At 41.4% G+C, this 23773-nt stretch overlaps 1 protein-coding gene across 1 annotated transcript in view; it reads right to left on the reverse strand.

Annotated features, from left to right (window-relative positions):
* Positions 1–23773, reverse strand: part of FMN2 (formin 2) — a 160233-nt gene that overhangs the window by 5070 nt on the left and 131390 nt on the right. The window contains exons 16-17 of the mRNA XM_077486613.1: positions 21931–22080; positions 19246–19327 (exon numbers count right to left, since the gene is read on the reverse strand). Of these exons, the coding sequence (XP_077342739.1) occupies positions 19246–19327; positions 21931–22080 (232 nt within the window). The remainder of the gene's footprint in view (positions 1–19245; positions 19328–21930; positions 22081–23773) is intronic.

The following is a 23773-nucleotide window of genomic DNA, read 5'->3' on the forward strand; positions in this document are numbered from 1 at the left end:
GGACGACGTCAATAGACGTCCCTGGAAATCTAGGTCCGCGCTAATGCCGTCATTCGGCAATAGCGCGGTACCCAAGTGGTTAAAGAAAAATCTGTAAGGTGAACTTGCACAAGACCCCCCTCCTCACAATCCCTGACCACCCCCCCACCACCACCACAGTCCCGCGATCTCCCATTCTGAGCCCTAGTATAGCTTTCTCTCTTCTTCTTCTTCCCTGCTGAGAGGATGGGCTATGCGGGTTCTGATTGAAATTGCAATTAGAATGCTCTTAAACATACCTCCTGATAAGATACATTTAGGAGATTGGGCTCCATGGATTTCTAAGCCCAGAGCTGTGAGGAGGCTAGACCGGGATTTAGAATGGGGAATCGATGTGCTGCGTGTTAGTGGGACTGGGGTGAGGAGGGGGTCCTGTTTAAGTTTACCTTACAGATTTTTCACAACAGTAAGAAACCTGCGGTGCAAGGCACTGCTGGCAAGAACATCAGCCAGAACTATCATCATTTGCACAATTTAATGTTGCTTGGACCTTTTTTATTGTATCATGTGTTTCAAAAATTTAGCTTGCATTTGTTTTGGGGTATGGTATAATTGAATCGTTTTGCACATATATTGATACAAGAGAAAATCATGATTGATTGTTATAGATTCTGTACTCGTGATACATTTTTTTTTTCATTAATTGTTTATTGGGAAAAACTTGTATTGCCCCCATACACACGGTCGGACATTCTGACTAAAAATCCGTTGTTTTTTTTCTGACTGATTTTGGCCCAAACTTGTCTTGCATACACACGGTGGGACAAAGTTGACGGAAAATCTGATCGTTCAGAGCAAGGTGACGTACAACACTTATGACGGGAATATAAAGAGGGCAGTAGCCAACAGCTTTCGTTTTGTAATTTATTCTGAGCATGCATGGCACTTTGGCTGTTTGAATGGTCTACACATGATCGGAAATTAAAAAAATCATATTTTGTTGTCGGAAAATTTTAGATCCTGCTCTCAAACTTTGTGTGTCGGAAATTCCGACAGAAAAAGTCAGATGGAGCCCACACACGATCGGATTTTCAGGCAACAGGATCAGATCGCACATTTTCCATCGGAAAGTCCGACCGTGTCTACAGGGCATTCGTCTATCACAGCTGAGACTGCGTAATATGCCTCTATCTCACCTTTTATCAACAATGTTACAGGATGAGAACTACCACCTATTCTATATAATACATGCTAGGGATGATTACAGCAAGAATTCCTTTGATACACAAGTAACTCAACTGAACATAAGAGAAGGCTGATGGGGGCAATTTACTAAGACTGGATAAACAGAATCTGGATTAGCTCTGCATAGTAACCAGTTATCTTCTAGCTTTATTTTGCTCAGTTAAAGCTGAACTAAACTTAACTAATAAGCTTTGAGCATGCAGCTCTTTATTGAAGAAGAGACATGCTATGGCTTTTTCTCAATAACAACTACCTGCCTGCTCACAATCTTCTATTGAATGCATACTGAGCTGCGCATGCACAGGTCACCGTGCATTGCCAGCACAATCCAGTCATGCTGGAAGGATTACTCCCATGCGCATGAGTAGAATTATGTCATTCCCCATCTGATCAATCGGGAGACCAAAAATTGGGCACCCAGAAGTAGCCAGGGAGAGGATGAAAGTGGCCAGCGACGGATTTAAGTGAGTATTTTCTGGGAGTTTAGTTCTGTGGCCTACTGAAGGGGAAAAAATTTACAGAAAAGACTGGTACGTAGCAGTTTTAAAGGAATAAAGCATGGTTCTTTGATATAGGTTAATGTAGTTCAAAATGGCTAATATTCTGTATAATGCAAAATGTTCACATTCCCTTAGTTATGGGTGGGAAACTAAGAAGTGTCTTGGAACACATAAATCGTGCAAATTTGAAAAAAATATACGGTAAGTTTTACAATTCTGGGGGCCTTAAAGTTTTAAAATTGGGTCACAAAAAGGCAATTTGGACACAAAATTATTATGCACAGAAGGAAGTGAAGTACATTTTTGCTTTGGACTTCAACAGCCTTCATTTATCTCCCTTTTGTATACGTATAAGGATGTTAATAAGAGTACAAAGAAATGCATTAAATCATGAAGAATTATCTAAAACGTGCTAAATACATTCTTGTGACATTGGACTATATGTGAAAATTTATAGCAGGTGCAATAGGAAAATTGGGTTAAAATGGTAGCTAAATATGGTTAAAAATATAATTACAAAAGAAGAAAAATATTATGTTCTCAAAATAAAACATATTTACACTTTTTCAGTAAAATAGTTATGACAACTGACTGAAGATGACTTTATAAGCTATAGCTAATACATATATTTAAAGCTATACATGGTGTAGGTGCTTCATCCCATCCAGACAAACTCTATATCCTTATGTCCCTCAAAAAGCATTATCGGGGATCTTTAACAGTGGTAGTGCTGCACAAGCCACAACACAATTTGCCACCATTAACTACAACTTTCTCAAGCAGATCTACAGTTTTATATTTGCGTTATACTTGCATATATACAACAGCCTGTATTATCCACGTGAAGGCCTGGTCATTGATGTGCACAGTAATGAGGCATGTTTAATATTGCCGTATGGCAATAAAGATATCCTGCCTCAATCATTTTTAACATACCATCCTAAAATATTAATTATTACAGACCTTTACTTAATATTACATATAGTTAACAGGATAGGAGGTGCTTTATACAGATTATGTTTACTAGGGCGCTGTGGGATCCATTTACTAGAACTGGAAAGTACATAATCTAATGCAGCTCTGCAAAGAAACCAATCCACTTGCAGTTTTTTTTTTTTTTGCCAAAGCTTAATTGAACAAGCTTAAGTTCAATTAGGCAACTTGCGGCATGTATGCGTTACTTGATCATCTGATCGAAGGTGAATACTTTTGCGCAAAATGTAGGCAGATTATTTCCCTGCAAGTCCAAGTTCTGAATCTAGAGAAACAACTGTGAGCACTGAGAAGACCCTCCATACTAAAGGAGAGCTGGGAACGTATTCCGGCAGGGGCCAGCACAGAGCGGGTGGAGACAAAGAGTTTCAGGCACTAGAAAAGAGTAGATGGGTGACAGGAAGGTTAGAGGGTAAAGTGCCAGGGAGGCTGATCCTGGGCTGAAACATCCCAATAATTACGCTCCATTGAGTGACATTGGTGAAACCAGTCAGGGACCAACACTGCTGGAGCTGAGGGACTCCCCTAGCTGCCAGGGGAAGAACTCCTACAGTTAGAGTGTGGGGGGGGGGGGGGCAGAGGAAAGACAGATTCTGCACATCACGGATCTGGTGGACAGATTACTGGGAGGGGCTGGGGAAGACCCGTCTGTCATGGTGCACATTCGCACCAATGACAAAGTCAGAGGCAGATGGAGTGTTCAAAAGAACGATTTTAGGGACTAAGGAGCTAAATTGAGGAAAAAGACCTCCAAGGTAGTATTCTCAGAAATAATAACGGTACCTTGAGTCACACCAGAAAGGCAGAGGGAGATTAGGAAAGTGAACAAGCAGTTGAGGAGCTGGTATAGTAAGGAGGTTTGGGTTCCTGGTCAGTCACCAGTTCTCTTAAAGGGACAGACTGCACCTAAATAAGGAAGTTGCAGATCTACTGGGAGTAAAGATGGCCAAAAAGTTAGACGGGCTTTAAACTAAGCAATTTTGGGGGTGGGGGGGGTCCAGAGGTAGAGATCAGTGCTGAACATATTCCAGAGGTTAGTATTGGGGGCATTAGTGGTAGGTTGACTAAAGCACATAAACCCAAGGGATGTAGAGTAACAAGTCCTATTTGTACTCTCTGAAAACACCCAATAAGAGGACAGTATGCGACCGGACTAAACTACGTGGCATGTTCAGCAATGCCAGGAGCCTGGTGGACAAAATGGGAGAACTAGAGATACTGTTGGACAAGTAAGATTTATTATTTGTGGGGATTTTAGAGACTTGGTTCAACCGTTCTCATGATTGGCTGGCAACCATTCAAGGGTATTCCCTTTATCGCAGGGATAGAGAGGGTAAAAAAGGGTGAGGGGTATGGCTGTATATCAAGAAGAGTATGCAAGTTAATGTGAGATATGACATCACTAATGCCGCGTACACACGATCGAATTGTATGACGTACTTAGTCCGTTTGAAACGCATTTCACCGGACAATCCGCTCGCGTGTGGGCTTCAGCGGACTTTTTCAGCGTGAAGTCCGGAGTACTAAGAAGGCCGGTTTGCACACCAATCTTCCCGTCGTACTTTGGTTTCAGCGGACAATACGTTTGTCAGTATGCTAGTCCGACGGACTAAGAATGGCGCATGCCCAGAAAGGATTTACAGAGCGGAAGCGTTCTGTCTTGTAAAACTAGTGTTCGTATTGAAGCTAGCATATTTGTCATGCTGCTAATTTTGTGATCTTTTAATATAGCACACTCTTTTCTTCTTCATAATGCGAGAAAAGTGAAGTTGCTTTGCTGCTTATATTCACACAGAGTTATCACAAATGTCTTTATTCATCCTCATCTTATGATTAATATTCCAATTCGAGAATAAATAAAAAATAAAAATAAAACGAATCGTCTCTAACCAAACTTCCACTAACGCAAAGTCAGCAGAAGGAGCCCAAAGGGTGCTTTGCTGTGTCTTGGACTTCCTATTTCTAGTCCCGTCGTACGTGCTGTACATCATCGCGCAAGCTTTTCGTCGGACTGTTTGTGTATCCGTGTGTGGCCAAGTCCGTTCGGTAGAAAGTCCGCCGGATTGTATGACGGACTAAGTACGTCATACAATTCGATCGTGTGTACGCGGCATTAGGGAGCTAGGGAAAAGGTGAAATTTTTATGGATCTCAGAGCTCCAAAGGGATGAAACTAAGGGGAAACTAATACTGGGGGTATACTATAGGCCCTCTAACCTGAGGGAGGAGGGGGGAGATGGACCTCCTATCACAATTTGGCTTAGCAGCAAGGATGGGAAGTGTTATAATAATGGAGGATTTTAATTAAGACATAGACCGGGCAGAAGGAACCGTGCATTCGTCGAAGGCTCGCCAGTTCCTAAATGTCTTACGGGACAATTTCATGGGTCAGATGTTAGATGCACCAACTAGATACAAAGTGTTACTAGAGCTTCTGATTACAAACAATACGGACCTGATCACGGATGTGGAAATAGGAGGCAAATTAGGAAAAGGCGATCACAGGTCAATTAGCTTCAGTATAAATCACACAAATAGGAAACGTAACAGGAATACAAGGACACTGAATTTCAAAAAGAGCCTGCTTCCCTAAACTATGAACCTTGCTAGAAAATACAAATTGGAATAAAATCTTAGGAACAAAGAACACGGAGGAGAGATGGGTTTGATTTAAGAGCATATTAAATAAGTGCATGAGCCAGTGCATCCCATTGGGAAATAAATTTAAAAGAGCGACCAAATTTCCTGGATGGCTTAAAAATGTATATATAGGCACAGAAGGCGGCCTTCAAGAAACACAAGACTTGAGGGATCATCATCAGCATTCAGACTTTACAAGGAATGCAACAAGAAATGTAAGGGTGCAATTAGGGTGGCTAAGATAAAATCCGAAAGACACATAGCGGAGGAGAGCAAAAAAAAAATCCCAAGAAATTTTGCCAGACCATTGTTCCTAATTTTTACTGACAGGCTACTGACTGGAATGGTACCAGCTTATTGGAGAAAAGTCAGTGTAGCACCAATATTTTAAAAAGGGCCAAAACACATCCCTGGAAATTACAGACCAGTTAGCCTAACATCAATAGTATGCAAGCTCTGGGAGGGGATGATAAGGGACTATATACAAGGTTTTAGTAATGAAAACGGTGTCATTAGCAGTAATCGGCATGGATTGATGAAAAATCATTCTTGTCAAACTAATCTACTAACCTTCTATGTCATCTATGAGATGAGCTGCCATCTAGATAAGGGAAGGTCCGTAGACATGGTGTATCTGGATTTCGCAAAAGAATTTTATACAGTTCCCCATAAACGTTTACTGTACAAAGTCATTTCTGTTGCCATGGACTATAGTCTGAGTAGATTGACTGAAAACTGGCTACAAGGTGGGGGCGTGGCCTGCAGCTGGGGAGATGGTAGCTTGAGCAGTGAGCTCCATGAGACTTCAGAGCAATACAGCAACTAAAAGCAACACAGGAAGGCATCGTGAGGTGATATTGATAGCCCAAACACTTAGTCAGTGGAACATAAATATCCAGGTGAGCTGGGGGGACATGACACCCCACAGGACAGTAGAAAATAGTTAATTGATCAAATGCATGACTTACCCACCCTAGACTAGCCACTAACTGACACCATGATGAGAGACCTGCTTGTCACTCTAAGGGGCTCACTGCACAGGGACCTGATGGCATGCACAAATCAATTAAAATCTGACGTTGCTGCTATTGGGGATAAAGCATCTCATGCAGAGAACAAAATGAGAGAATTCGCCCTGACCCATAATGAGCTGGTTGATGGCTATAACGGAGCAGAGGATGAGATTTATAGCAATTAAAAACAAAATGGAAAAAAGTTGAGAGGGTTGACTGAATCTATATTGCCAGCAGAACTCAGAAAAAATGTTCAGCAATTCATCTCTGCATTGCTGTCAGAAGTACCAGAGAAAGGGGTAATTTTTAGATCGGGTGCCTAAAGCCTGAAGAAGGAACACGCATGTCCCGAACGCGAGCTCCTTCCCGCTAACCCGGAAGTGATGCTGATCCCACCAGTGCTGGTGCCTAGTGTTTGCGCTCCACGACCACCGGAAACATTGTATCCAGCGGTGTTTCCGGGCCTGGGACCATCCACATCATCTATCCCTCTGCCAGATTTACAGCTGATGGCCTCTCCTCTCTGACGGCGACTAGCGGATGCTGAAATTATTACAATGCCCATCTATGAACCACTTTTGTGTATTGATTTTTAAATTTTTATTAAAATTTACCGTTTTACTGCACTTAGAAGGCTCTGTTCCTTTTCCATTTGTCTTTTTCAGAGCATTTTTTACATTTCTACTCGGAACTGGCAGCCCCCTATGGACAGTTTCTTTTTAACTATTTTACCTTATATTTCATGGACATTACTGACTGTAACAGCCTATTGTGGTCATTAATACTATTTATACTCTGTTCATTCCCATTCAACACTATGAGTTTGTTTACTAGTTATATTCAGACTGCGCCGTAGTATCTTTTGTTTTTTAGATTGGGTGCATTGCCTGCCTAAACCCAAGCATTTGCCTGATAAAATACTAAGAGATGTCATTGCACACATTCATTCCTTTCATGTGAAGGAGGATTTTATGAGATACACCAGAAAGAACTCCCCCCTACCTGACCCGTAAGTGGACATTTATGTGTATTCTGGCATTTCACAACACACCATGCTGGCTCGGAAGAACCTTGCCATGCTGACAAAACTATTTCAAAACCACAAAATAGCCTACACATGGGAGTTTCCTACAAAAATCATCATAACAAAAGAAAACAAAATCTATGCCATTACCAATCTGGCAAATGGCTTAAAATTGGCCAAGCAGTGGCAGCTTATCCTGGCTGAAGAAGAAGGCCCCAATGCTTCTCCCACTCATTAAATTTCATCTGAGTGGCAAAAAATTAAACCAGGGTGAACGCAAGGATGATCAGCATTTGTAATTTGCATTACCTCACACCTTTCCATAACCTATCCTACATAGGATTCTGGATCTCAGGGAGTAAAGACCCCCACTGTGTTGAGCGAATGTTTTCACACATAGTTATGTTTCACTTTTTTTATGTTTTCTAGTTTGTTTTTTTCTCGTTATTTTCTTCAGTTTTACATTTACCTACAAGCTTTGATGAACCTCTACATTGGAAAATGCCTATGACTTCAGAACAATCAGACTTGCACAGAATTTTCAACTTCCAGCAATTCATTCCCTATCCTTTGCTGCCGTCTACAAGTAATAGCAAGAACGTGCACTATATTACTAGCTGCATTAATCCACATCTAGCACTGACAAAATAACAATGACCATTAAAGTGATCCCGCTTAATGCGCATGGATTGAACAGCCCATTCAAAAGAAGGATCATGTGGCAAGAAGCAAAAAAAACTTAAGGGGACATACTTTGCATACAGGAGACACATTTCTGCCGGGATAAACAGCCAAAATGTTCGGATAAATCTTTCCTTCATATCTTTCAAGCTTGTGCCCCAACTAAAAAACGTGGCACGATGATTGCAATCAATAAATCAACAGCTTTCAACAGCAGTAATAGACTCAAAAGGCAGATACATAATTTTGTTCTGTGAACTGAACAATCTGTTATACACTATAGTCAACAGTATGCGCCAAATACTGGTCAAGCATCTTTTTTAAAAGCTCTTCACCATAGGATTAATAAGCATAAACAAGGATCTTTACTCATCTGTGGGGACTTTAACTGTGTTGTGGACAGAACCATGGACTGCTCCTCCTATCAGAGCGTACATAGATATAAGCTAAAACCATTTCTCACGGAGACTTATCTCTATGATACTTGGAAATGTACCAATTCCTCAGAATGGGACAATAGGTATTTCTCAGCTCCTCACAATTAATACTCAAGGATTGACCTGATTTTATCTGACCTCACTATTCAACAAAATATTCTAGAGGTGAAAATATAGGTGATAACTTGGTCAGATCATGCCCCAGTAACCATTAACATGCAAGAACGAAACTAGTGTAACCCTACCTACCTTTTGGAGGAATAATATATACTATCTAACCCATTATCTATTAGGGGCAAATTTCTAAACTACTTAATGAATATTTTCAGCTTAATGATAAGGCAGAAGTGAATGTAATGTCATTATGGTGTTCTCACAAGGCAGAGGCTTGTTGATCCATGCTGCAGCTAGGGAAAAGAGGCAGAAGGCTAAACATCTTACCAATCAATTAACAAACTTAAACACATTGAAGGCACAAAACAAACAAAGCCCCCCCCCCCCCCCCCCCATCACCCAATCAGCACAACATACAACATCTCTAAAACGCTTTAAAGCCACCTATTATGCACATGGCAACAAAGCAGGCAAACTCTTAGCTAATTATATGTGGGGATCACAGACCCCCATACAGATCAAACCGTTTATTATCCAACTAAAATTGCCAATGCATTTCAGAAATACTACAGTGACTCATATAACTTAAAATCTGACCCCAACACCCCACAACCAACTGACTTCAATATAAACACTTTCCTTAATTCAGTAAACTTTCCCAAACTAAGTGAGGAAGCCTTAGAATTTCTTAACTCGCCGATACTAGAAAAATAAATATTAGATACAATTAAATCACTCCTAACATATAAATCCCCTGGTAGTGATGGGTTCTCTGCGGAATACTACCAGACCTTTGCAACAATTCTTTCTCCGCATTTGCAAAAATTGTTCAACTATGCAGCCTCAACTGCCTCTTTTCCCAAAGAAATGCTAGAAGCCACTATTATAGCCTTGCCAAAACCAGGTAAGAAGCTGGACTGTTCTCAGAACTTTAGACCAATTTCGCTACTTAACACTGATTTAAAAATATATGCTAAACTCATTGCTAATTGCCTGGCTATAGTAACCCCAAAACTAGTTAAAGCAGACCAGGTAGGCTTTGTGAAGGGATGTCGGCCTCCCTATGGAACATGCAGACTCTACAATCTAATACATATAACAGAGACTCGCGGGGCCCCCACTGTATTTCTGACACTAGATGCCAAACATGTGTTTGATAGAGTACACTGGGGGTTCCTGAGTGCGACATTGAAAAAATTTGGCATTAACGGCCTCATGTACTCTGCAATTATGGCATTATACACAAAACCCTCAGCTAAAATGTTTACCTCTAATGCTTTATCAGACAATTTTGCATCACCAATGGTACCTGTCAGGGATGTCCTTTTATTACCCTTGATTTTATTTTTGATAATGGAGCCCCTGGTGGAGACCATTAGAACTTGTGACTCAATCTCCGGAATTGACATAGGAGGATACTCCCATAAAATTGGGTTATTCGCTTCCTCAAGTACAATCGATCTTGCATGACTTTGGGCTGGCATCTTATTATAAGCTTAATTCAAACAAATCTATTAGCCTGCCCATAGGGCCGACAAATAGGCTGAAAGACCATCTCAAAGAAACTCTCCCATTTCAATGGGTATCCAACAACCTAGCATATCTAGGGGTCACACTGACTTCACCATGAGCTTCTATGTATGAAGCAAACTTTCCTCAGCTGATTGGAACCATTAAACAAGATCTACAACACATATCCAAGTTTGAATTGTCTTGGGTGGGGAGGATCGCTGTATTGAAACTGATTATTCTACATAAGATTACATACCATTTTAGAACTATACCGATAATTATACCAGACCACTTCTTTACAGAAGTGGACAAACTGTTTAGGGAATTTATATGGGGTAAAAAATGTCCAGAATATCATTCCCCTTACTAGGGAAACACAAGCTTGGGGGGGTAAACTTTTCCAATCTTAAAAACTACTATGTGACCCGCCTAGACCACATCAAAGCATGGTTTGACCCACATTCAAACTATGGGCCCAGATTGAGAAGAGTGTGGTGGGGAAGAGACACTTGCCTACATTGCTGTTGTCAAGTCTGACCCATTTGAAACTAATCTGTAAGGCCTTTCCCTCAGTAGATGCTACTATATTAGCTTGGAAAAAACTACATACAATAGTATCACAAGATAAAATTGATACTTGCACTGATTTTCCAATACAAATTTATGAATACATCATCCCCAATGTGAAAGCCAACTATGGATAAAAGAGGGAATACTGACCTACAAAGAGCTGTTATCTAAACAACCCAGACCCACATCATTCTTTCATATTCAACTTGCCTATTTTCATAACAATAATCCGAACATACAACATACACAGGACCTATAACCCCAGTTAGGCTGGCACAGATTTATCCAGGCTCATCTCCCAATTGCTGGCGGTAGTGTGGAGAAAGAGGCGGCATTCTACATATTCTATGGAAGTGCAAGGGAGTGAAAAGCTTTTGGAAAACAGTATTTTCCCTAATTACTAAAGACACAGGTTGAATTATTTTAAACTCACCACGGATGGCTATACTTAACTTAGGAATACACACAATAACTATACATGTTCTTATAGCTGCAAAAAATGGAAATCTTTAGAAGCTCCTAATTTATCTGAAGTTGCTTATAGAGTTAAATTGCAATATTTGTTTGAAAAATATTTTGCTATACGAACGCAAAACCCACCCAAATTTAATTCTCACTGGGACTCGTGGATTGCGACCTACCCAAGTGACGACTAGTGACAAATTCTAAATTTCTTACGCAGTTGTATGGTACATATTATTTGTTACTATTTTATGTTTTTCTTTGATTGGTTTGATTTATGTTGTAGTCTCTGAGTTGTCATCAATTTAGGGTCTCAATAGACGATAGTGGAGACCCTAAATTGTTTGTGGATGCGATTTATTTCTGTAACGAAGGTGAGAGTTCTGGGAGACGTATGCCATTAAGAGGCAATTTTTGGAATACCTATGGACATTTATGTGTTTTAACCCACCCATCATCACATATATCGTGTCCATCATTCTGTGAACTCAGCAGAAATGTATTAAATTCACTATTATTATTATTATTATTCATTTTTTCTTGGAGGACTATTTTGGTCTCTATACATTTTTGTGATATTTCTTTTTAATTCACGTGATTCAGGAATATTTTGGACACTTATTGCACTTTTGCACATTTATATTCATATTTAAATATTTAACTCCATGTGGAGAAATTTTTCTGATATTTTTTATATCTGTTTGGTTATTTATCCATAGTGTTTTTATAGTGATATTCATTTTTGCGCAAGATCAATTTTATAGATTTTACATGTTTTTGTGTTTTGTGATACACTTTTAGGTTTTGCTGTATTATTTATTCATCACTTGATTTCTGTCACTGGTCACATTCATTAGTTACTCATAGTAGTGCAAGGGACACTTTTTTATTCTTATATGTAATTATGTCACATCCATTAAAGTTCATGATTTTGTAGCTATTGTTAATAGTTTCTAAGCGGAAGATTATAGTGGTTGTGGCTTGAAGACTTTTTAAACTATTTTAATTGTTTTTACCATTGTTGAACTTAAGAACATAATTGTTTTTTTTGTAATAAAGTATTCACTTTGGCTAATCAGTGTTTTTTGCTTACCTATATGAAAATTAATACATGTCATGAGTGACACTCTCTAAGCTTTTTTTGTATTTATCCCTTGTTATATTTATTTTTTAGGTTTGAAATCAAGTAACCATTTTATTTATAATCTGGTAAATCTAAAAACAGATGGAGATGTTTTTACGAGACTCCAATTACTTCCCATAATACGTATTTTAGGACACCCCTGGATCACTGGCAGAACTATCAGGATCGCAACAGTCATGCTTGCGACTGGGCCCTGCATTCCACCACTGTTGGGGGGGCCCAATGGGGTTGCTAGTCGCAGGGCTCTGAGCTTAGAGTGTCTCTCTCATACAACTCAGAGCCGGCATTGACAATTATTCCTTCCCTCTCCCTCGCATGGGATGGGAGAGGAGAGCAGGTTTACTCATTCTCCCCCCATCCCTCTCCTCCTGTGTGTGCTCTGGGCGTGTAAAGTGTGAGCTTGTTGGCTTTAAACTTCCCGCAGAGCACACACAGGAGGAGAGGGATGGGGGGCGAAGGAGCAGATAGTCTCCCATCTCTCCTCTCCCATCGTGTATGAGGGAGGAGGGAGAACTGTCACTGTCAGCTCTGAGCTGTATGAGCGAGACACTCTCAGTTCAAAGCCCTGTTTAGCAGTCAGGTGTCATTAATGAGCACTGACAGGTGGCACTGATAGGCAGGGCTGATAGGCGGCACTAATGGGCACTTATTGGTGGGATTGATGAGCACTGGTAGGCAGCATTGATGGACACTGGTAAGCTGCAATGATTGGCACTGGTCATCTGCACTGATAGACAGCATTGATGAGCAATGATTGGCGGTACTGATGGGCATTGATGAGCACTGATAGGCAACACTCATAGGCTGTACTGATAGGCGGTGTTGATGAGCACTGAAAGGTGGCACTGATGGGCACTGATATATGGCACTGTTGGTCTCTGAGCACTGATTGGCAGCACTGATAGGTGACACTGATGGGCGACATTGATGAGCACTGATAGGCAACACTGAAATGCAACATTGATGGGCAGCATTGATGAGCAGTGATAGGTGGCACCGATAGGTTGCACTGATGTTCAGAGCACAGATTATCAGTGTGAACAATTTACTGACATTCTTGCCAGTTAGCAGCTCTCCTTTCCTCACACAGACACACCATAGGAAGAAAGGGCTGCCGATAAATGGCACGTTTAATTACAAGCGATCAGCTGATCACATGGTAAAGGGCCGCTGTGATTGCGCTGGATGCACATCCCAGGGGGCACACAGGAGGCAGGGAGGATATCCATAGATGTCCTCCCAAAATTGGAAGCCCGAGGCTCAGATGGAGGGGGGTCAAAAAAGAGTTTGAGAAGCACAATTTATAAAACTAAAGTTCCAGATAACATATGGCAAACACAGACATGACACAGTTCCAGACACCGGCACCAAGAGGTGAACACCTGCCCGCAGAGCCTAACAGAAGCACTCTACCTTAAGTCATGCAGTATACTGCCACCCAGTTCATCATGTTGTTAAAATTGACAATAGCTTTACAACAGCAGTCTATCCATAACCAAGTCTAGGGAAAGTTTCTGGGTTATCCACCCATGGGTCTATAACTTGTTGAATTTGCTCAGGCATCCCCTGTGTTGGAAAATGTACCTTTCCATGCACAGGGTATCCTCCATCTGAGTGATCCACTCTTTAAGTATAGGAGGGTTGGCTGATTTCCAGCACCTAAGAATTAGTTTACGGGCCTGGAAGAAAGCCCTGGCAATAGCATGTTTAGAAGTTTCTTCAATTGGAAGCTCATCTAAGATACCCAGTAGACAAGGTTTATAGTCGGTATGGATGTTGACCTGAAATATCTTTATTAATGTTATTGAGTAGGGATAAGCTTGATGTTCGGGTCGAACATAAGTTCGACTCGAACATTAGGTGTTCACAACAAATTCAAGCACCGCAGAACGCCCCATAATGCACTGTGAGATCGCAGTGCATTGCTGTATGATGACTGATCAAAGCATGCTCCTAACCTGCATGCTTTGGCCAATCGCAGCACCCTCTGGTAGGAGAGCCATATTTGGCCGGAGGCAGGGTGCCTTTGGCCAATCATGGCTCAGGGGGACTAAGTACACACTGTATATGGCTGCTTACACAGTGGCCCTGTGTAGTGTTGTTGGTGTGGACAGAGAGATAGCTTTAATTTAGATTAAGCAGGCAGGTTATTCAGTTAGTGGCAGAGTATTTGATATACATTATATATAATCTGCATTTAGCATAGACTATATATTAAGTGTTTTGTGTGTGTGTGTGTGTGTGTGTGTGTGTGTGTGTATATATGTGCAGCTCCAGTACACTTGCTAATTAAGGATGAGCCGAACACCCCCCCCCCCCCCCCCCCCCAGTTCAGTTCGCACCAGAACTTGCGAACAGACAAAAAATTCAGACGAACGCTGTTAAAGGCAATGGGACACAAACATGAAAAATCAAAAGCGCTCATTTTAAAGGCTTATATACAAGTTATTGCCATAAAAAGTGTTTGGGGACCTGGGTCCTGCCCCAGGGACATGTATCAATGCAAAAAAAAAAGTTTTAAAAACGGAGGTTTATTCGGGAGGAGTGTTCTTAATAATGGTTAAAGTGAAACCATAAAAATTAAATATTCCTTTAAATATCGTGCCTGGGGGGTGTCTATAGTATGCCTGTAAAGTGGCACAGTTTTCCTGTGTTTAGAACAATACCACAGCAAAATTAAATTTCTAAAGGAAAATAGCCATTCTAAATTGATCGAGGCTCTAATGAATTGTCGGGTCTCGGCAGTATAGATAAAACTCATTGAAAAGCGGCATGGGTTCCCCCCATTCCATTACCAGGCCCTTGGGGTCTGGTATGAATATTAAGGGGAAGCCCAAACCAATATGTTAAAAAAAAAAAAAAATGCGTGGAGGTCCCCCCAAAATCCATACCAGGCCCTTCACGTCTGGTATGGATATTAAGGGGAACCCTGTGCCAATTTTTTTTTTAAATGGCCACGTGATGTCAGAGCCATTTAAGTCACTGAGTGGCCCCTCCCTCATCTATATAACAGCTGTCATCGAGAAGAAGCGGCACTCGGTAAGAGCCTCCCATGGAAGTGGAGCTGTTGCTTTTTTGTTTGTCCACCGGGTGGCGTGAGATGGATCTACATCACAGGACATTTTTATTTTTTAACAAAGGACTTGACCCAAAGTGTCTCTTGTAATTTTTACTATTTTTAACACTTTTTTTGTGAATTGGCAGGGGTGCAATGTACCTGTTACGAATTCATATGGGGGGCGGGATCTGGGGGTCCCCTTGTTAAAGGGGGCTTCCAGATTCTTATAAGTCCCCCTGCCCACAGACCCCCACAACCACCAGGCAAGGGTTGTGGGGATGAGTTCCTTGTGACTTGGTGACTCCAAAGCAACCCCCCATATTGAGGGCATGTGGCCTGATACAGTTCAGGAGGGGGGCCACTCCCTCATCCCTCCTCTTTTCCTGCGGCCGGCCAGGTGGCGTGCTTGGATAAGGGTCTGGTATGGATTTTGGGGGGACCCCCACGCAATTTTTTTTATTTTTTTACATTTTTGGTTCGGTGTTCCCCTTAATATTCATAACAGACCCTGGGTATGAAGGGCCTGGTAATGGGCTGGGGAGGAACCATGCCATTTTTTTTCAATGAGTTCTATCTATATTGTCAGGACCCGACAATTCAATACAGCCGCGGGCAGTTTTAAATGACTTTTTTTCCTTTAGAAATGTCATTTTGCTGTAGTGCTGTTCCAAACATGGGAAAATTGAGCCACTTTACAGGCATACTATAGACAACCCCAGGTACAATATTTAAAGGAATATTTCATTTTTATTGTTTCACTTTAAGCATTATTAAAATCACTGCTCCCAAAAAAAGGCCATTTCTAAAACCTTTTTTTTGCATTGATACATCTCCGCTGGGGCAGGACCTGGGTCCCCAAACACTTTTTATGGCAATAACTTGCATATAAGCCTTAAAAATTAGCACTTGTGATTTTTCACGTTCGTGTCCCATAGACTTCAATGGTGTTTGCGTGTTAAAACACATTTTTTGTCTGTTCGCATGTTCTGCTGCCAGGTTCCCTTGGGCCCTTGAGCATCTAGTGCACACTGGATCATCTCTCACTTACATTTTACATAATCTAGCAGGTGTAATGCCACGTACACACGATCGGACTGTCCGGCAGACTTAGTCCGGGGGACAAACGAGCGGACCTGCCCACACACGACCGGACTTTTCCGGTGGACTAGGTCTGGCGGACAATCCGCCGGACTATGGCGGGAATACGCCGGACTTTTGAAATGAACGGACTTGCCCACACATGGAGAAAAGTCTGTTCATTTTGAACATGGCTCCAGGTAGCCGGGACTAGCGAAGGAAGTTAATGTTGCCGCCTCCATCGGCGAGATTAACACATTGCTAGCCCCATCACGGGGAAGCCCTACGCCGAAAAAATGGTGTGGGGGTCCCCCAAAAGTCCATATCAGACCCTTATCCGAGTACGCAGCCCGGCCGGTCAGGAAAGGGGGTGGGGGCGAGCGCCCCTCTCCTGAGCCATACCAGGCCATGTGCCCTCAACATGGGGGGTTGCTTTGGGGAAGGGGGGCCCTGCGGCTCCCACCCCAAAGCACCTTGTCCCCATGTTTATGAGGACAAGAGCCTCTACCCGACAACCCTGGCCGTTGGTTGTCCAGGTCTGCGGGCAGGGGGCTTATCGGAATCCAGGAGCCCCCTTTAATAAGAGGGCCCCCAGATACCAGCCCCCCACCCTAGGTGAATGAGTATGGGGTACGATGTACCCCTACCCATTCACCTGGTGAAAAAAATTGTTTATCAAAAAACACAACACACGTTTTTAAATTTAATTTATTGGACAGCTCCGCTGGTCTTCTCTTCTTGGGGGGTCCAGCGGAAAATTTTGAGTCAAAACTTCTTTCTAAGTCCGCCAAACATTTGGGGGGAAAAAAGTCAGCCGGAGCCCACACACGGGCGGATTGTGTGGTCCGGACCAAGTCCGCCGGATCGTGTGTACGGGGCATCAGATGTACCCTAAGGACAATATAAAGCTGGGACAATTGTTGCATTACATTGAGAGAGCAGGTCTGTACCAGGGGCGCGAGGTGAGGTCAGCGGCTGGTGAGGCACTGGCTAGTATCAATGCCAGATGCACATAGGTTCCATACGCCACGATCATTATTATTATTAATAATTATTAAATAAATATTATTATTAATAAATAATTCAAGCACTAGACCTCTTTTTGTAACTCTAAACATGTAATCTGTAAAAAAAAATTGGAGATTGGAGATGGAGATTTTTACGTACTGAAGTTTGGAGCCATTCCACTAATGTGCAATTTTAAAGCGTGACATGTTAAATATCTATTTACTTGATGTAACATCTGTCACATTTATACAAAAAACGGGTTATCTTTAGTGTTTATTTTTTCTTTTCTTTTATATTCATGAAAGTTTTTTTCCCTACAAAAAAAAAAAACACATTTGAAAAATTGCTGTGCAAATACCATATAACATAAAAAGTTGCAACAACCACCATTTTATTCCCTAGGGTGTCTGCTAAAACAATATATATAATAATATATATAATGTTTGGAGGTTCTGAGTAATTTTCTAGAAAAAAAAAATGATTATTACATGTAGGAGAGAAGTGTCATAATTGGCCTGGGTGGCAAGGGGTTAATTACCATAAGTAATATACAAATAGTTATTATATATTGTTATATTATGTTTTTAAGGTAATTTACTATATTTTCAAAAACTGTACTCAAGCAGGTGGCTTAACGGACAAATTACTGAAGTTTGAAGTTATAACTTTCAATCAGTAATTTCACAGTAAATAGATAAATAATAAATTATGTTATAACATATAGCATAATATTATTTATTATTATTTATTTCAGGTACTTATATAGCGCTGTAATTTTATGCAGCGCTTTACATATACATTATACATTCACATCAGTCCCTACCCTCAAGGAACGTACAATCTAATAGAATATTTAGCTTGATAAAAACAGTACCTTGTCGACAGCAGCAGATTCTCCCTCTTAACTGTGAGAGAAAAACCATGGCATTATGGGTAAATCTTATACCCATAAACCCATGTTTTTTCCTTGTAAGTAAGAGAGTCGGGCTGGAAAGGAGCATTTGAGAGGCATGCCTCCACTGCAGCATTTTATTGGACAGCTGGGGCTAATGGTACTTTACCATTGGTCCAAGACTCCAAGATGTCCATTGAGCTCAGTGCCTCTGACAAGAAGTGACCTCTCAGTCTCCTGTGGGCTCCTTGAGGGTAGGGACAGAAATGAGTGTGTACAGAGATAGGGACAATTGTAGACACTAACTGAGGTTGAACTGGATGGACTGGTGTCTTTATTCAACCTAACTAACTATGAGACTATGAGTCTGCTGCAAACAGAATTTGCCAGCTTGTATTTAAACTGGCTGCTCTTTATGTAGCTTCTGAAAGGCTGCACAAGGAGCCCTGTATCTACAGAACCATAGGTCTTAGGAGCCCCTATTTTTACCAGTGGTGGGGTAGGACTTAGGCTACCTACCCCCTAAATATGGGGTATCTGCGACCTCATATCACCGAGCTACGACCCTTTTTTATTCCCTCGTCTGTACAGCCTGCATGGCCTCCTCCCATTGCTCATCCTCAAATAGACATAGTCCAGTTGATAACCAGTCCCGAGTATATACCAAAATTGGAAAATACTGACATTGCCTCCCTCATGGACCCGAGATAGTAATTTTAATGCTTTTATTGATGTATAAATAAAAGTAAAATTGATTCTGATGGGACAAACAAACGATAAGTTATTAAATCAAAATAACTGAAATACCAGGCACAACAAAAAGTGTTTGGAAAAATAAAATCTCCTAGGATGTATACTTGGCAGAGAGATATATACATCATTTATATAAATACTTACAATTCCAGATTCATGCTTTGGCTTTACAGTAATCGATGCCTTTTCCTTTTTTTGCTTATATACCTCTTCAGCTTCCTTTAACCTGTATAACAAGAAAAACATATCGCTGAGATTTCTAGTAACTATCAACAGTTAAGCTACTGCTATATAAACTTTTTTTTTTTTTAAAGAACTATGTTGTATGCCTTCACAGATAGCAGAATACATTTTAGTTTTTTTTTTGTTTGTTTTAAATACAGTAGGTAAGTCAGTATCAACAAGCAACTGATATCACAGATTTATTTATGAGTCTAGTTAAATTCATTCTGTTGCAGCGTCGAGTGGACACAAATCGATAGACTGAGACTGCCGGTGTGGCTCTGTAATGGCAGAGGTAAGCCCCTATGCAGGGCAGTGACAAGGCATGGACGGAGGACAAGCGGCTCTGTATAGATGTAGGGGCAAACTTGGAGTTGGAGCAGCTCATCCTCTCAGTAGCAACAAGCAAATGGAGGGAAGTAAATCTTTAATTTACTCACATGATAACAGAGCTCCCTGCACACTAGGCTCAGCCTTTTTTATTGCTGGAGAGACACCAATCTTCCCCTGTGATAGGCTGCCCATCAGAGTGCTGCTCTCTTCAGTTATCTCACTGTTTGCTGAACTTGTCTCCAGTTATACTGTCCCAGCAGTAAATAAGGCTGAACCTGAGTGTGCTCTATCTTATCTATAAATAAGGCTGAGCCTGAGTGAATGTTATCAGGTAAGGCGATTAACTCTTTACATCCCTGCATTTGTTTTGTTGGGTTCTCTTATTACCTACTGGAGGTAGGGTATGAGCCCAGGTTCAGACTACTGCAATCTAAGACATGGCATGTGATTCGCACCCACACCTGTGGTGCAAATCACATGTGATGTCTGTGAGATGTGAGTTCAGCCATACAGTTGTATGCCTGAACTTGCATTCCATTCCCAGGAAAAAAGTGCAGGGACATTTTCCCCCACACTGATCGTATTGGTGTGATCACCTATGCGATCCTATTCCTGCAGCACCACCCACTGATTCCCGCTAATTAAAATACAGGAACAGAGGACAGAAACAAACCAGTGTAGAGTGGGAGCGTTTGCTCCCTGCACACGCCCTTAAACGTGGGCAAATCAGCTTCCCATAGACCACTGTGTGTCCGGCGCACTTTTTTTTTTTTTTACAGCTTGTATGTAAAATTATTCCACAAGCAATATATGAATATGAATGTTCAAAGCCTCTTAACCACTTGCTTACTGGGCACTTAAACCCCCCTCCTGCCCAGCCCAATTTTCAGCTTTCGGCGCTGATGCACTTTGACAATTGCACGGCCATACAACACTGTACCCAAATTACATTTTTATCATTTTTTCCCACAAATAGAGCTTTCTTTTGGTGATATTTAGTTACAACTGGGAGTTTTATTTTTTGCTAAACAAACAAAAAAAGATGCAAAATAAAAAAAATAAAAAATCATGTTTAATAGTTTGTTATAAAATTTTGCAAACAGGTCATTTTTCTCCTTCATTGAAATGCGCTGATGAGGCGTCACTGGTGGGCACTGATAGGCGTCACTGGTGGGCACTGATAGGCACAGTTAAGGTGACACTAATAGGCACAGATAAGGTGGCACCGATAGGCACAGATAAGGCAGTACTGATGGGCAAAGATGGGCACTGATGGGTGGCACAGATGGGTGGCACGTTTAGGTGGCACTAAGGGGCACTGATAGGTACCACTGATAGATGGGACTGGTGGGCACTGATAGGTGGCTCTGATAGGTGGCACTGCTGGGCACTGATGGGTGGCACTGATGGGCACTGATAGATGACACTGGGCACGGATATGTGGCACTGAGGTGCAGCACTGTTGAGGCAGATTGTGGGCACTGATAGGTGGCACTGTGGGTACTGATGTATGGCACTGTGGGCACTGATGTATGGCACTATGGGCAATGCTGGGTGGCACTTTTATTAATAACTGGCTGGTACTGGCAGGGGGCAGGTGGGCACTGATAAGTTGGCCGTGATCAGGACTGATGTCCCGATCACGGCCGCCGGTGATCGGCTTTTTTTTTCTCTTTTTTTTTTTCTCTCTTTTTTGTCACATGATCAGTTGTCATTGTCTGACAGCTGATCACGAGGTAAGGGGTCGGGATCGACCCCTTGCTCGGATCCGTGATCAGGCGAGTCTCATAGACTCGCCGATCATGCCCCTTAGGGGGCGCGCAGGCCGCTCGTGCACGGGACGACATCAATAGACGTCGTCCCGGCAAAGCAGGTCCACGCTGTAGCCGTCAATTGGCTATAGCGCGGATCTCTAGTGGTTAAATATTGCATATAACATACTCAGGGTTCATATCCACAAGCATTTGTTACACACTGTATGCATATTTAAAGACATTTGTAATCTTTTATGTACATTTACATTGGCATTCATTTCTGAAGCTTTTATAAGCAGTAAAATATTTCAATTATCCTCTAAAATGCAGATGCAATCACAAAGCAGTACATGATGGGTAAAAAAAAATCACCTGCATTTTATTTACTGTGCATCTTCTACAGTTAAAAAGCTGCAAATTGCAGGTAAAAATATTCACATGCTTTAGTTGGTGCAGCAATAGAAAAAAAACTGATACATTTATTTAACTCACAAGATAAAAAAGTTTGCATATCACCTACCTTTCTTGTAAAATTAGCTTATTTTCTTTCTTCCAAGAATCTTTAAAGTCAGTGCTAAATTCATGCCAGATACTGAAGAATGTGCTTGGAGAAACCTCTTTTTCTCCAAGTTTTGGCTTTACACAATAATAGGCTACAGTTTCCAAAAATCTGCATAACATTAATAACAAATAGAGATAAAATAATTTATTAGGATATTACTTGGATCATGTAGGTATGCATGAGATGGAGATTCACAAATATTTCCCAGAAGGCATGCCATTTACCATCAGACTTTCTGTCCACAATATCTCCTTTGGAAAAGACTACCCTCAGCAGCTATATAGGCCTCCACTCCTAGCACGAAACCCACCAGCTATGAGTGGTGTCTGTTGAGCACCATGTTCACAGGTCTTCTGTAAGATGTGATTATGTGTTTAAATCATGCCTTTAAAAATGAATCGGTTGACAAGTGTGCTCTGCGACTTTGGACAAGTAATGATGAAGCCAAATAAAGTTTGTTTGTAGCTTCAGTGCTTAAACCTCCAGTCAGTCATTCTCACATAATATAACTTGTAAGAGGGTGAACAGAAGATCTGCTGAGGAAAGACATGAGATAATGGAATTTTTTTTTCCTGATGCCAATACATGGCAGCATACATATGATATAGCTCCACCCCTATATCCACCCACAGGACCTGTTTAGCTCTATAAAAGTCTGCCTGAGAGCTACCTCCCCCCCATTCTCTGTATAAAACACAAAGATCAGAGGGAGGGTTCATATGCTGCGTCAAGAAAGGAAAATCACGGTAAGTATTTGATACAATTTCCCATTTTCCTGACGCCAACATGGCAGCATACATATAATAAATAATGAGCTTTTGAGAGGGAAGGTGTAATGCTGCAAAATTAGTCTTTAACAATAGACATATAAGCTTGGATAGTTTTCCTCCCAAACTCTTCTGTAGAAAGAGCTATTGGATGCACTCGGTAGTGTTTTAAGAATGTATGATATGATGACCAGTTAGCCACTTTACAGACTGTCTCCAGAGACATTCCTGCCATGCCAAGAAGAAGACATCGCCCTGGTTGAGCAAGCTCTAACCACCTCCGGAGGATCCTTCCTGGCCACTCTAGATGGGTCTCTCCTTAACTATGTTAAGGAGAGCCCTATGACAGAAATGAGGGAAAAAGGCATGGATCGCCGCCCACCCCCGTTCATACCAGGCCCTTTGGTTCTGCCCACGCCATTTTTTTAAAATTGGCGTGGAGTTCACCTTAATATCAATACCAGACCCAAAGAGCCTGGTATGGATTGTGGGGGGGGGGGGGGGGGACCCACGCTGTTTTTTAAAATGATTTTTTATGTATATTGCAGGGATCTGGCAATACATTACAGCCATGAGCAATTTTACATTAATTTTTTTCCTTTAGAAATGTCAATTTGCTGCATTACTTTTCTAAATAATTTACAGGCAGACTAATGGGAACCCCCCAGGCAAGATATTTAAAGGCATATTTTATTTTTATTGTTTCACTTTAAGCATTCTTAAAGTCACTGCTCCTGAAAAAACGGCCATTTTAAAAACTTTTTTCTGCATTGATATATGTCCCCTGGGGCAGTACCCAGATCCCCAACCACTTTTTATGGCAATAACGTGCATATAAGCCTTTAAAAAATGAGCACTTTTGATTTTTGCTGTTCATGTCCCTTAGACTTTAAAGTTTTTTTCGCACATTCGCAAAAAAATTTAGTTTGTTCGCATGTTCTGGTTCAAAACTAACATACTGACTGCACATCATACAATCCTCTGCAGATTTTTTCCCTCAGACTTACCAAAACCACATAATAAGAGGCCAAACC

Source organism: Lithobates pipiens, unplaced genomic scaffold, assembly GCF_037356315.1.
Source record: "Lithobates pipiens isolate NorthernLeopardFrog02 unplaced genomic scaffold, aLitPip1_a1.2 Scaffold_18, whole genome shotgun sequence".
Taxonomy (NCBI): domain Eukaryota; kingdom Metazoa; phylum Chordata; class Amphibia; order Anura; family Ranidae; genus Lithobates; species Lithobates pipiens.